This window comes from Lissotriton helveticus, chromosome 3_1 (genome assembly GCF_964261635.1).
Source record: "Lissotriton helveticus chromosome 3_1, aLisHel1.1, whole genome shotgun sequence".
NCBI classification, from domain to species: domain Eukaryota; kingdom Metazoa; phylum Chordata; class Amphibia; order Caudata; family Salamandridae; genus Lissotriton; species Lissotriton helveticus.
Window position 1 is genome coordinate 234,811,352 of NC_136061.1, and position 16,056 is coordinate 234,827,407.

Consider the following 16,056-nt stretch of genomic DNA (forward strand, 5'->3'; position numbering starts at 1 on the left):
AGGAAAATCAGAAAGTGAGGTGCAAAAGAAAACAACCTAAAGATTAAAAAGCCAGGTCTTCAGGTTTTTCCTGAACAGAAGCAAGCTAGGGATGCTGCGTAGAACAAGGGGCAAAGAGTTCCACAGCTGGGGGGCCTTGAAGCTGAAAGAGCGACCCCCCAGGCGAGCCTTCCTCACACGGGGCACCACGGCCAGGAACAGGGATTCCGACCGCAGGGAGCGGGCTGGACGGTAGAAGGCCAGTCTGCGCTGCAGATACTTAGCACCGGAGCCAGAAAGTGCCTTGTGCACCAAAGTCAGTGTTTTGAACATTATCCGCTTTCGGATAGGGAGCCAATGGAGTGACTGAAGCACCCCAGATGTTCTTGCCCGCCTGGGAAGGCCGTAGATGGCGCGAGCTGCAGAATTCTGCGCCGCCTGCAGCCTTTGGATCAGATACTCCGGAAGTCCTAAATAGAGAGCATTCGCGTAGTCCAGTCTAGATCCTATAAGAGCTTGGACAATGATCTTCCTATGCTCCTCTGTGAGCAGGGGTAGGAACTTCCGGAGCATCTTAAGGATGCCAAAGCAGGTGCCCGTCAGACCAAGGATGTGCGATCTGAACGTAAGGTCATTATCGACCTTGACACCGAGATTTTTGGCAGTCACAGACGGCTGGGCAGGGGGGCTCATATCAGCCGGCCACCAGTCACGCCATTCCGGTTCCGACGCGCACCCAAATAGTAAAACCTCCGATTTACTGGAGTTGGCCTTGAGACCATTCTGCTGAAACCAGCCAAAGACCCTCTTCAAACAGCCCTGAATGCTCTCCCCGTCAAATGATTGATCTTTCCTGCAGGTGAAGAGAAGCTGCGTGTCGTCCGCATAGGACACGATCTGGGCCCCCGAGGCCTCCACGAGTTCCGCCAGAGGGGTCATAAAGATGTTAAACAGGGTCGGGCTCAACACAGAGCCCTGTGGGACCCCGACTCCCAGTGGCGGCATCTCAGCAGAGCTCGAAGTGGCCCAGACCGTTTGTCGACGGTCCTCCAAAAATGAGGTGAACCATTTGAACACCGTCCCCCTCAGACCGATGTCATAGAGTCTGGAGAGTAAAGCCTCGTGGGGGACGGTGTCGAAGGCCGCCGACAAGTCCAACATGACAAGCACAGCCTTCCCTCCTGCATCCAAAGTCTCGCGGATGACCTCTGACACCTCGAGGAGTGCCGTCTCCGTACTCAGGTTTGGCCGAAAGCCGGATTGCGAGGGATGCAGGAGATCATTAGACTCGAGGAAACCCGAGAGCACGCCATGCACGTGCTTCTCCGTGAGCTTCGCAAGAGCCGGCAGGAGGGAAATTGGCCGATAATTGGCCGGAACCCCGGGATCCAATCCCGGCTTTTTGAGGAGAGGGATCACCATCGTCCTTTTCCAGGATGAAGGGAGCCGCCCCTCTCTCTCATATGCAGAATAAAAACCATATTCATTTGTAGGTGTTGATTGTGGGCTCCAACAAATATTTCTTTGGAAGAAGCTTTTTAAACTGTGTTACCCTGTTAACCCCTCATTTCACTCATCTTCGGTCACCGGTAGTTATAATAAGGTCATCATTATGCTAATTAGCAATTTTGAAACCTGAACAATCCTACTTCTTTTTGGACACAGACTTTTGGTAAACATGCACAGACACAAAAACAGACACAATTGCTCATACTGCGCACACAAAGATTCACATTCCTGTCTCAAGAGCCTCACGCATGGGCCTGACTACTGAGGGATGGCGATGATCCTTCGTGGCTGGGGACACCACGATCTTTCCCTGAAACACTCACCTTCTATACGAGGGGAAAATATACAGAAATACCAACTGCATCATGGCAGAGGGGAGTAGAGAAATGCCCAGAGCGCAATGACAGAGTGGAGGAAAGAATTGCCCTCAGTGCCACTCAGCCATGTGGTACTGGGCTCCCTCTGGCATTGGCAGCTGGTGAACTTGGAAAGTAGTGAGCCAAAAATACATGTCTTAGCTCCAATTTAGGAAGCGAATTGAACAATCCTCATGGCCTTGTAAGGGATTTATAGGGTCCTCCTTCTAGAAATGTTGAAAACAGCCTGGGCTTTTTTGTTGTCCCAGCAGTGTAGTCCTATGGTGCCTTTTAGAACTGAAGTGGACTCAATTTTTTGTAGGGTACTTCTATAGTGAAAGGATGTTTTTAAAAGGTTCCACATGTAATTAATTTTTTTTTCTTTTAAGTGGACATTATAGTTCTTTAGTGCACAAGCTGGGTTTGGTAGCTTGGTGGACTATGCACAAGCAAGACACATCTGTTGATTCTACCTTATCCACTCAGCCTTACATCTTTCAAAGGTTGAATATCCTCGAAGAAGCTAACAAAAAACATGTTACCATTCAAAAGGCTCAGTGGCGCAAGTGGGCGACAGTTATGACCTACAAATACTTATAGCGACTCGTTTTACCAAGTAATAACACCTGTGCATTTTCCCTCGTTTATATTTGAAGTAATTTTGTTGTGACCATTTTTATAGTGCACAATTTGTCACTGGCATATCATCACTGCCCTTTCCTGTATGTGATTTTGAACAAGTATTCTAAAAGTAGATAACTTTGTGCTAATAAGCTCAGATACGTATACAAAACTCAGAGGAAGTCCATATTTTAACATCTTATCCGAGCCTGATTGTTGCTTTTTAATATTTTTTTTATACAATTTAATTTAGGGTTTTTGGCAGTGTGTGTAAACACCAAAGGGTTCATGGCACTGACAAATCTGTAAATATACTGCACTGAAAAATGAAAAGGGTTTTCTGTTTTGTGCTGAAAGAGGCGAGAAGGGATGGTGCAGCGGTGGCAGGGGGCAGTGCTTAATTTGTAAAATATTAGGTCCAGGTGCTGAATTCTTTGTAGGAGGTCACACCCTCTTCCTCTGACTCCTCCCACTTCCTCCACTGGCACCACCCACCTACTCTATTGGCACCAAACACATCCTCAACTGGCGTAGAACAGAAATTGAGCTACCCACCAATCCTCAAAGATTTTTTCAGAAGCAATATTACAACAGAATAATGTATAAGAATATAGGACCACTTTAAATCCTCTCTGTCTACATCTCGCCCACTGTAGAAATGTGCCTCTTCTGAATCTGTCCTGTTCTGCGCATAGATTTAATTGTGCATGGCGGCACAGAATAGAAAAGTGCACCAAATCCATAATGCAGACCCTGGGCTGTATAGTCTGTATGGAGAGGGCATCACTTTTACTTTACATGGACACATCCTTAACCCTGTCATTCTCCCCATGGGAAAATTCAGTCATGTAGAGAAAAAACATAACAGAGGCCCACGAGCAGCACTATCCCACCCCTTTCCTTACCAACTAAATCCCCTCTCCTGTCCAGGGCCACAGTTATTGAGGTATTATTGTACAAAATTCCAATTAAAGATATCAAACCCATGTCAATTCCCAACTTTTCCATATTTTGACAACAGTTGTTTTGAGTCACAGAATCGAAAGCCTGGGCAAGCTCAAGTAATGCTACATAAAGATGTAGATTTTGCTTCTCTTCTCATTTGGTTTAGAATCCCTGTCAAAAGCCAGCTTGATTAAATTGAAGAACTCCATTTTCAACAATCTGTTTCTGGACCTTGCCAAGATCCACAAGTAATACATTTGAACAGATATCATAAGGATTTTTGGGCCTATATGCATCCAGATCACCGGTCTTCTTTTCTACATGATACAGACTAATCTAGTGTCAATATGTGACTCTGTAATCCATCATCTGATATTTAGAAAAAGTAACATATGACCCTAAAGAGTTCTAATAGTGTTATACAAGCCACCATGCTGGCTAAACAAAAGCTGGAGTGACGGCCTATTGTGAATCAACCTAGAAAACACTAATGGGTACGGGCTCCCAACAGTAAGGCCAAGCCACTGACCTAACAATAAACTGAACAATTGCCAATACTGTTATCCTTACTTCTTCTTATTTGTCACACCACATTGGAGTTAAACCACACCTGGGTCAAAGACTTGTAATTCAGTCTGACTAAATCCTTATTTTATTTCTCATTTGAAGTACATTTATTAATTCATTAGAACTATTTTAAACAATTTTACAACTCCCTCAAATCAACATATAAACACAATTTGTACAATGAATAAAAAATAAACTACACATTACAAATCAATCATGCCAATCAATCAACCTACACATCCCACACTCTCACATGGGCTATCACAGCCAGATAAAGAAAATCTATTTACATTAACATTCACAATGCATATTTACAAAACCATAGAAAAATACATTTTTTATTGTTTGTATTTCTTTAGGAAAATTAAAAGTATATGTCTTGAGATCTTATGGCGTACAAACTAACGGTCTACGCGTTTCGAACTCCTAATTGGTTGGGAGTTCTCATCAGGACCTCACAGCTCTTACTGATGAAGAGCCTCTCACAATCAAACCCAACGTGAAACAATTTGGGCCACGTCTCAGGGCACCTCTCAAAATATGTAATGTGTATAGGGACTTGTTTGTAGTCGTGCTGCCTCGCTGTTGTACCTTTAAGCAGGGATTTCGGAGAGTCGCTTAATCGCCGAAGCACGCAGAGGGCAGTCCGCGGTCTCCGTATGTGTGCCGGAAGCCAGTTTAACTCCAATGTGGTGTGACAAATAAGAAGAAGTAAGGATAACAGTATTGGCAATTGTTCAGTTTATTGCTATTGTGAATCAAGCACCTTGAACACTAAAGACAGATACTCTCCATGTTTCATCTTCAAGCTTTAAAAGCCCTGAAGGAACCTCCTAGCACCACAAAACCCTGTGATACTCAAAGCAGCCCAGAGTACAGCAAACGTATGTCATTGTCCCAAAGTCAGACCTTAATCTGAACTTGATACTCAATGCTACTGCCACATGCAATGCAGTGCTCTTCCCAAGGCTGTCATGTACTCCCTAAAGGCACTCATAGCCAAATTCCTTACTATAATTATAAATTGACCAACATCAGTACTTCATGTACTTCAAGTTAGTGGCTTGCACTATTGCAGCCGTATTCAAATGGGTGTGTGGGATCGGTGTAGCGGTACGTCAAATACCGCATTAAAATCTCTCCTCAGCACCCACGGGTATTGGGTCCAATCTGAGAGAACATGGGACAAGCGGGACAGAAAGGCATCTTGATCAGTATTAGCTGCATAAATGGATCCCAATACTACTTGTTTAACATCGAGGGCCCCTAGCAATAGCACATATCTGTCCTGGTCATCTATTCTACTCTCATTAAGAGAAAATAGAAACCCTGCATGCAACCAGATCGCTGCCCCTCTTGAAAAGGCGGAATAAGTAGTCACATAGAGCTGACCCCTCCATCGTCTCTGCAACTTATAAGTTTCTGAAGATATCAAATGTGTCTTTTGCCAATCGACTATTTGAGCACGGCAACGGTGTAATTGAGCTACAATTCTATGTTATTTATGTATTGAGCCCATCCCTCTTACATTCCAGGAGATGACAGTGTAAGATTTAGTGACCAACATTATTTAAAAAAACATAGGAGCATCTGTAGCCACCCCGCCCCAACCCCACCCAACTGGGATGCAAGCAAACAGACCAGCAGCAGTTTAACTAGTACAACATTATCCTAATACTGGGGCAAACGATTGAACTTCGATCGACCAAACTGTGTAAGAAACAATAACATAAAGAACTTACACAGAAACAGTTGCTTTCACTTGTAGGGTAGGCTGCTTATGTGAAATACTTATGTACAATGCGCTAAGGGTGGATTAGCCCAGGACAGGCTGGGCCACGGGACGTTTCCAATTAATCTTACCATGCTGACTCTTAGCATAGATCGGAATCATGACATATTATGCACTAGCTGGGGCCTAAGACATTGAAACCACTTGGTCTTTTCGTCAAGGCATGCACATGATAGCTGAGTGGTGAGGGCTCCCCTCCTGGCATACCCAAAACATTTTCAGCCCAGCGGGTCATTACTTAGCTGTGTCGACTCTGATGGAAACAATGCTACACTCATCCCGAGTCCGAATACACCTCTACTGAAGGACTGGAGCTAATAGGTGGGTTGGGGGTCTGCAGGGCACAGGCAGACTGGTGGGCTTCACGCCTGCCCTCTAACAGCAACTGTCAGGAAGGAGGGCTAGTCCCTGCGCTGTGTGTCATAAGTCCTTTCCTCCTTCTTCGTGGAGGTCGCTGCGATTTCCATTGCAATTTTTCAGGGCATCTGGTGGTTAAGGTGTCAGGGAAATTTCTATCTAAACAGTCCCATGCACTCTCCGGCGTATCGAAGAATAAGGAACGCTGGTTGTGGATCATTTTCAATTTAGCCTGGAATAAAAGAGCAAATGTGAGGCCCGCAGCACGGACCCGAGCCTTGACCTCTATAAACGAGAAACGTTTGCGTTGGAATGCTAAGGTATAGTATAAATTTAACATTTTTGCATTGTCCAACTGTATCGGGCCATGATCCCTAGCTGCTTGCAACACATGGTCCCAGTCCCTGTAATTCAAAATCCTGGCCAGTATTGGTCGTGGATTTGTGCCAGGTATAGGTCTTCGTGTGGGGACCCGGTGGGCTCGCTCCACCACAAAGAGCACAGACAGGCCTGTGGGGGCCACACTGGTTTTGAGGCACTCCTCTATGAATGTCGTTGGGTGTGGGCCCTCCGATCCCTCAGGGAGCCCCACTATTCAGAAGTTGTTGCGCTAGGCCCTTTCTTCTGCATCATCTGCATGGGCCTGTAAGGATTCGATTTTTGGCGCATATGTTGCATTTGCTCATCCTGATCTTTCACCTTTGTTACCATAGTGTCTAGTGTCTGCTCAGTTGATTTAACTTTGTCAGCCAGTTTTCTGTGATTGTCTTTGAGAAGGTTGAGCTCTGCCAAGATGTGCCCAGTTGCTGTGCAATTACAGATCTGGAGTCACAAATTTCCTGCAAGATCATGTCTAGCTTATCAGTGAGAGGGGTTATTGTGGCCCCATCTTCAGCCTGTCGGGAGCACACAGATGAGTTTTCCAAGGGCTGCGAGCGGATCCAGTCCTTCGGTCCCCACCGCTGTTTTTGTCTTTTCTCTGCCCATGTTCACTGATGCTTAGACTAGTATTAGGTTATGAATCAACAACCCAGTAGACGCCTCCAGTTAGGCCTCCGGAGCTAATGGATGAAGGATGGAGATGTAGGAGAAGACTAGGAGGGTTTCGGAGTTGTACTCGCGTGTTCTCGCAGCTCCCTCCTGAATGGCTCCCTGGGGGGGGAAGGGAATGTGCTTATCTTTACTCATCGCAGAGGCCCTTGTGGGCCAGAGATGCGCCAGAGGCTTCAAAGTACACTGGGGGGCCCTCTCCTGGGCCGCTGCAGCCAATCTCGCTGTGTTCACAGTGTCCAAGTTCTTGTAGCTTCCCCCAACCACTCAGCACCTCCCGGCTCATCCCAACCACCAGGGAGAGGAGGGCACAAATGTAGTGATATAACGGAACCAACAAGCCCCTCTTTATGCCTTGTAAGGGGAACCACATTCCATCTCCATTCGGTAAGTAATTCTTGAAACAGCTGCAGAGCTCCCTCCCAGGGTGGGCCAGGCCAGGATTATTTACCAGGCTTATCTGTTATCAATGTTATGGGGGTGGGGGCTGGTCCACATCAGAGGTCTCAAGACACGACGGAGGCCCCGGTATTACTACAAGCAGAGCCATGTGGGGCATATTCACAGAGGTTACAGGGCCCCGGACATGCCTCCGGATCACCGTCTCCCCTGCTGAAGATTTCTGTATCCACCCTGGTAAGACGGGAGTAGGGACAAGGGGCTGTCCATGTACTTGTTAATATCCAGGCCCTCGGTCCTCCCTGCAGGCGATGCCCGCAACCTGGGACCAGCTAGGCCAGCATCCAGGGCTCACGTGCGAGCCAGCAAACTCAGGAGAAAAGCGCCAGCCCAGAGAAGGAGCCGCAGGGTAGGCAGTCGCCCAACAACGTACCTCTGTAATGAGAGGCTCGCTTCTCCGTGGGGAGGCTCTCCAGGCCCTTGGCCGCTTCCAATCTCCGGGCCAAAACAGCACTGTCACAGGCCTGCAGGGCTCAGATCAGAAAACCAGGGGGGGCCCCAGTATTCCTTGGGGTTGTCACGCCTGCCGCAGCCTGCCCCAGTAGATAATCCCAGGAGATCAAGTGCAGTGGAAGGCCCGGTTAGCCGCTCCAGCCAGTACAGGGTCTCCGGCACTCACCCCCGTAGCCGACGCTTCCAAGGAACAGCTAGGCCAACATCCGGGGCCTCGCATGCATGTGCCGAGGAATGCAACATTCTGGCAAGGGGCCTTAGGCAAGTGCGACGCTCTAAGGTTCACTCCTCCAGCCTTAGCCTGCCATGCCACGGGGAAGCTCAAAGACTCCGACCTCCACCAGCGACGCCCAGAATCGCCTATCTCTGCTAGTTTTCGCAAACCTCTGTGTCAGGCTACTTTTGGCATCCCAGCTGGCATCTGGAGAGGCCGGGATTATTGATAATTGGGCGGATTAGGCACCCCGGGCCCGGAGCACGCCGCTTATGCGGCCACCATCTTGGGCTGCTAGCCACTCCCCGTGCATTAATATTTCAACTATTTGATTTAAATGTAGTTCTTAGACATACTGACAGATGATTATTTTGAGACTGGCTGAGTGTTACATTTAGTGTGAATCTAATGCACTAGAAACTTATATTCATTGTGTTTAAAATTGCACACTCATATTAAATGTGCAACACTGAGTTAATACTTTAACTTGTCCTAACAAATTAGGCTTGTAATTTACCATGCTGCATAAATACTGATTTCCATGTTTTGCTTACGTGACATTTCTTTTAGGTATTCAAATGCATTGTTAGTTGTAAAATAGATACATTACTGTACTTGAGATACAGTGAGAGGCTGAGAAGAAGACCAGGGCGTTAACTGAAAGACATACTGAGCAAAAGTTTCAAACGGATATGTGTGTGAGAAGATGTTGTTCCCATGTCTAGTGTAGGATAATCTGCCAATGTTGCAGTCTGCAACTTGAGAAATGGACAAGAGCAATGGACTCCTGATGATGCATACAAAGGGGGTGTTACCAAGAGACTTTGTGAGTTCTAATTTGGTGTTCACCCCATCTGACATCAAAAATTTACAGATGTCTCATTCGCTCTTGACAGATGTCCTATAGACTTCCATTATGTATTCTCTCCTGCCGAACCCCTTCTGCAGACTCAATGCAGATTTTGCTTGCAGATTTCCTTGCAGACCACTCATCTGATTCTCCCCTGCCTATGGACTTATAAAGGTGAAGTGTAGGCAATCACGAGGGTATTAGCTGGATGCTCAATGAGCCTGCATTCATTGAAGAAGTATTAATACAAGTTACATAGGAAATGAGCCCAGGAATGTACATCCAGATCCAATGGCTTTACTCCTTCTAATGAAGGTGTCACTGGATTCCAATAGAACCTGGACGTGTCATTCAACATGTCATAACTGAATAGGCTGTATGCCAACATGTAGAAACACTTGACAATACCACACATCTTCCCCCTTTCTATTTACACCCATCCCTTCAAATAATAACAATACCATTTTTTTTTTAAATGCCCAAAACTAATAAAACCACTAATAAAACCTAATCAACCAATCTTTGGGTCACCTTATGTTGCGATTACTTCTCTGAACTATTGAAGTTGGTTTCTTATATTGCAAACACCATTTCTGGAAACCTCTCCTCATAACTGCATCTCCATTGCCCTCACCTCCATCAAGACATTCTCCCCAAGTTTTGCACACCTGCGCCACCCAAGATAAATTCAACCACTTACCTGAACAGCATTGCCACACTCTCTACTCAATTGAATAGGCTCTCTAAATTTTGGCAAATCCTTTCTCAACAACAATGAATCTTTAATGCATACCCAATAACCCACTGACACTGTCATGGCATGCTTTGTCTTCCCTTCTTACACCACCTTCACCTTGATCCTGCCCACTTCATCACTTGCCACTTTAGCTTTTTCAGACCATGACTGGACATTAACACTCAAATCCACCACATCCGACACCCATATTGGAGATAAACACGCTCCTTCCCCTCCTAATTTCAGAAGGTATTTGTTCTGTGATAAAGTACAGAGTAGTGTGGTACGCCCATATAGTATCTCTGCTGGCCTCCACACAATTGGCTTGAACTCTCAAAGCACTCTGAATGCATTGAACCAAAACTTTATCAAAACTCTCTACTTTGCCATTAAATTGTGGGCAGTATAATGGAGTGCGAACATGCTTAATTCCGTGGTTTTTAGAAATTACTGCATAGCCACTGAGGTAAACTGAACACTTGCTGTGTTGGGTTCTGCGACCCCTTTGAGCCTAACCCTTCTTGATAGGTGGTCAATTAACACAATAAAGCTTCTCATCTGCAACAGTCACACCTGAAATGGGCCAAAACAATCAATCGATACTTTCTCCCATACCTTTTCCGTGGACAGCACCTTTCTGGGTTTATGAACCAACTTCACTAGATGTTTCTCACGTATGTAATGCTGACTATACTCACGCACCACCTCCTCAACCTCAATATCAATGATGGCCACCAATATGTGGTTCTTCCCGTCCTCTTGGAGGCTGTCAATCTCTAAGTGTCCAGGGTGCACTGCTTCTATGATTGTTCTTCTAAAACATGCTGAATGGATTCATTTCTCACCACAACAAGAATTCCACACTCTATATACAATCCATCAGCACTTTCCAAAATGGCAACAAGTTCCCTTTCACGCTTTTCTCCTAAGCCCAACCTTTTAGCACAAATTCCATAACTTGTTGTATATCGACATACTCAGCCATGGCACCGCACCAACCACTTAGACTTCCACAAACCACATGATCCTCAACTTTAGCAATCAAACGCTCTTCAATTCCCAGTTCAGCCATAAGTCTTGCATGGTTGTCCACAGGCATCCTTGATAAACAACCGGTTTTACAATTTTTCCCTCCTGGTTTGTAAGCAACCTCAAAGTTATATTTGAATAGTTTCACCAATAACCCGGCTAACCTAGCCGTAGACTTCTTAATTTTAAGATCTTGAAGAATGTCCACTAGTGGTCTGTGGTCAGTCGGCAAACAAAATGCTCTGCCCCAAAAATACAGTTTACATTTTTTGACTCCTCATGTGCGTGTCAGCATCTCTTTCTGGATAACCGAGTATATCACATCTACATCAGACAGTCTGTGAGATGCAAATCCAATTATAAATTCTTTTACGCAGTTGCTTTGTCACAATATTGCCCTTAATCCATAGGCACTGGCTTCCACTGTAACAATGGTTTTGCACCCTTCCACACACATATGGCTGAAGGGCAGAAGCAGATATTATATTATTTTTGATACATTCAAAGTTTTGTTGACAAAAAGGTGACCAAATAAAAACAGATTTTGTTTTCAACAAGTTTCTGAAACTTTCCATTAAATCAACATAATTGCACATACATTTAGAAATATTAAATACACACAAAACTAAAAAAGATCCGAGTTGATCTCTATCCTTGGGATGGGGAGCTTTAACAATAGCATCAACCAGTCCGTGTTGATTCTATTCAGGGTTCCCCTTGTCACCAAATCTGAGGTGTGCGCAATCACGAGAACACTGGAGGCTCAATGAGTATTTATTCATTGAATAAGTATTAATGCAAGTTACATAGGAAATGAGACCAGGAATGTACATCTAGATCCAACAGCATTACTCTTTCTTCTGAAGCCATCACTGGTTCACAAAAGAGCCTGGACGTGTCGTCAGACAACATTCAACATGTCATAACTCAATAGGCTGCAAGCCAACACATAGAAACACTTAACTATACCACAAGAGGTTTAGGCTTCTGTGCTCACCTTTGATTCGTCTCTAAGTGTGGCTTAGGCTAACACTTATTCTTTGACCCATAGAAATCTCTTAACCTAGTTTCTGGGATGCTGACACTTCCATACCTAATCTTTCCTTGCCTTTTCCTGATTTTCTGCATGAAAAATCCCTGATTTTTGAGATCTGTTAGGTTATCAAGCCATCCTCTTAGCTTCGATTAGACTTAGTAAATTTAGATTACTAATGAATGGACATCACAATTTCCAACTCTTTTCTGATCATCAAGTGTTACTTGTAATTTTGTGTATTGCTGTGACTGAATTGCTTGTTTGCCTATTAGTTCACCTTAATTTCTTCCACAGGCTTGGACTGCCTATTGATAGTTTGTATTTCTATTGCTTGGTTCTAAAAGTTGTGTATATTAACTTGATTTTGAATTTGTAATAAACCTCCTTAACCCATAGCTACCGATTCCTGGTCCTCATTGTGTAATCAAATAGGTTCAACTGTTAATTGATTTTGATTGATGTTAATGCTAACTCCCATCGCTTCTCATTCGAAGAAAAAGGTCCATCTGAGGACCAATAGTAAACAAGTGGGCCCAGAAATTGCAAGATCAATGGTATATGAGTGTCAACAAGTTTCCATCTGATAACAATGCTAAAATCAGATGAATGTTGTAATTGTTAACTTTGTTAGTACTGTGGAACAAGTAGGGTAATGCAAGGCTCTTATGTTTGTTGCAGGTCGACCTCCCCCTAGAGGAGCAAAGTCTGCTTCTGGAGAGCAGCCAAAGCCTATGGCACCTCTTGAAAGAATTTACCAGGAAATAGCCATTTTAAAGAAGCTGGATCATATTAATATTGTACGACTAATAGAGGTAAGCATTTATATTAGATACGTTTGCTTGCCAATGACTGGGAATCAAAATTAAAACTCTATTCAACCTTACCAAATAGTTGTTAAAGCAAACTGCTCTCAGTAAATGGGTCTTATTCTATAACTAAATGCCATTTATGGAGTATTGTGGAGTATTCCATGGTGAAATCGTGATGTCTCTGTCAGGTTTTACTGTAATATCTATAATTAAGGCTGATCAAGTATCAGAAGCAATAAGAGCTGAAAGTGCATTTAACGTCTCTATGTCTGGCTGATATCCCTATAAAACACAAACTAATTCATAACCAGATTCTGACATGCATCTGAGATGTTTTAGGACCTCAGTAAGCAACACAGTTGCAATATATTGATTTGGTTTAGATCCAAACTAATGGGTTAAGTGATTAAAGAGATATAGCTGCATGGAAGTGCATAAGAGGTCAGTTACATTTATTAAGTATTTTTGCAAAGTAAATAACACAATTCTGCTGCTGGGTGTGTACCGATCATTCTAAGTGTATAGAGTTGCTATTTTCATTCACTCACAAACAGGAAAGTTCAGTTAGTTAACCTAAGAATTAAAGATGCTGAATTCCAGGCCCTGCTCCCCATTGAGAGAATTATGTATCTTAGATTAGTGCCCTGTGATTTAAGGATAGTGTTGGACTTGGCCCTTTTTGGCTAAAGTTCCCTAAACTTTTTGCCTTCCCCCTAGAACTTTTTCTGACATGGTGTTGCCAACTAAGATGCTTTGAGCACTTTGCCACTGCTGATCAGTGTCAAAGTGCAAGTGCTACCTGTGTAGAGTGTAATGGTAATTGGTTGTCCATGATTGGTATGTTTGCCTTACTAGTAAAGTCCCTAGTAATGTGCACTATGTGTGCCAGGGCTGGTAATGCAAAGAGTACTAGTGGGCCTGCAGCACTAATTGTGCCACCCACACAAGTAGCCCTATAGAGAGAACTCAGGCCTGCCACTGCAGTGCCTGCGCGCAGTTTGTTAAACTGCCATGTTGTCCTGACAAGTGCACCCACTTGCCAGGCCTTACCCTTCCCTTTTAGGCACATCAGACACCCCTATGGTAGGTCCAAGGTACCCCCCTTGGGCAGGGTGCAGTGTATGTGAAAGGTACGACATGGACTAAGGTGTGTACCATGTCCTAACAGTGAAATGCTCTTTATTTCGTTATTCACTGTTGCAAGGCCATCTTGCCCATAGGACAGAATGGGGGAGGCTGTGTAATATGTTTCCAGCCTATCGTCCCATAGGCTTAAGATGAAGAGGTGACATTTAGTGTGCCTGAACTCACAATTTAATAACACATTTTTTGTGAAGGTGGTTTTTGCATTGTGTGTTTAGAAACCACTCTTTTACATCTGGCTGTTTTTTTTGTGTTCTAACATTTCTGTGTGTCTCTGCCTGGTTGTGGATTGACTGACTGGATTTGAATGTGGTAGGCTCTAGGGAGTGTCTTGACCCAGGGGAGGAGGTGAGGCTGACCTGCATCTGGAGTTTAGGGGGGAGGAGTAGTAGCCCCTGGAAGTGAAGAGACCTGGGCTGCTGCCATAAAACAATGGCTCCATTTCCTGCTGAGTGATTGAGGATCCAGACCCCCACTATCAAAGGAAGAAGGTGTCACTGGCAGGGAAACACCCAGAACTGGTTTGGACATGGGCCAGTGCCCCCCTGAACACAAAGACTTCAAAGACATTTAGGGATATAACTATGAGAGCTGAAACCACTGAACGTTGGAATGGAACTGTTCAAGACTGAAAAGCATTGAAACTACTTTGTGGTCAAGAGGAACCTCTGCCAAGGAAGAAACAGCTGAAGAGACTGAAGGAAAGGACAGACACTTGCTTTGTGTTCTGGGGCTGGCGATTCAGTTTGCTGATTTAACCAAGGAGAGGCTAAGGGACTTTGCTGTGTGCTGTGTCCCCCTGCTTAAAAGGACTTTGCTGTGTTCTGTGTCCTGAAGTAACTTGGCCCCAAGGCCCAGAGCAGAGCTGGCTCCCTGTTGTGGAAACTCAGGAACATAAAGGTTTCTAAGGGTGTCTCAGCGACGCGGTGTGCATGTACTTTTTGCAGCTTGAGACCCTCGTAAGAATTGCCGTGTGATCAATCCCTTATTTATTACGGGAGGCTGAAGAGCCAAGTCTTAGCACCTTCGGGAAAATGAGTTCCGATTTAGCTTTCCTAATATGATCGGGCATTGAGTTCCATAGGATTGCAGTTTTGACGGAAAAATACCGTCCTGCCAATTCTGGATTTAGAAAAACGGGGGATAGTGAGGTATTTATGATTATTAGATCTTAGGGTCCTCAACTGATGGTATTTGTGAACTCTCTTCTTTAAGTATTGTGGGCCAATATCATTAAGTGTTCTGTATGGAAGAGTTAGTGCCTTAAATTCAGTTCTTCTCTTGACAGGCAGCCAATGGAGACTACGCAAATGGGGGGATATGTGATGTCTTAATGGGATGTTTCTAATGAGCCTAGCTACCGCGTTCAGCACTATTTGCAGTTTTCTAAGTAGGTATGCTGGCAGCCCAAAGTACAGGCTATTTGCATAGTTAAGTTGTGATGTAATTACTGCAAGGACTATTGTTTTCCGACAGTCCATTGGAAGAAAGTAGAGGAATCTCCGGAGAGCCTTCATTGTCCAGAAGCAGGACGAGGAAACTTGGTTTATTTGGGTCTTACATGACAAGGAGGTATCTAGTTTGAACCCTAGGTTCCTAGCAGATGAAACTGGGAGGGGGGAGGGTTAAGTTCTGTTGGCCACCAGAGATAGGATGGTAGGGGTAAAGGCTGGTTGAAAAATAGCACCTCTGTTTTATCTATATTCAACTTTAGGCAGCTAGCTGACATCCAAGTTGAGATGTCCATAAGACTCTGCCTAAAGTTTGAGAAAGCGGTCTCTGAGCAATCTTTGAAGGAGAACAGGAGCTGCGTTTCGTCAGCGTATGAGATGACATCAACACAGCGTTGCTTTACCAGAGTGGCAAGGGGGCCAAGATAGACATTAAAAAAGGTTGGTGGGGCTGAGTGCCGAACCCTGAGGGACTCCACATATCAGAGGGCGTGCGCTAGAGGTGTGGGGATGCAAGCAGATTCTCTGTGAGCGATCTTCCATGAAGTAGCTGAGCCAAGCTAAGACGGTCCTCGTTACTCCCAAGTGTTGAAGCCTGTCTAGAAGGACCTTATGGGGAACTGTAAATTCAGACCATGTTGTAGGTGGGGAGTGAGGCAATGGCAGGATAGATGAGTCCTTCGCAGGAAAGGTTGCATAG

The 16,056-nt window shown here is 44.7% G+C and overlaps 1 protein-coding gene across 3 annotated transcripts in view; it reads left to right on the plus strand.

Annotated features, from left to right (window-relative positions):
* Positions 1-16,056, plus strand: part of CAMKK1 (calcium/calmodulin dependent protein kinase kinase 1) — a 1,207,414-nt gene that overhangs the window by 597,253 nt on the left and 594,105 nt on the right. For all 3 annotated transcript variants that reach the window (XM_078679690.1, XM_078679692.1, XM_078679691.1), the window contains one exon: positions 12,632-12,765. In XM_078679690.1, coding sequence (XP_078535816.1) covers positions 12,632-12,765 — 134 coding nt within the window. The remainder of the gene's footprint in view (positions 1-12,631; positions 12,766-16,056) is intronic.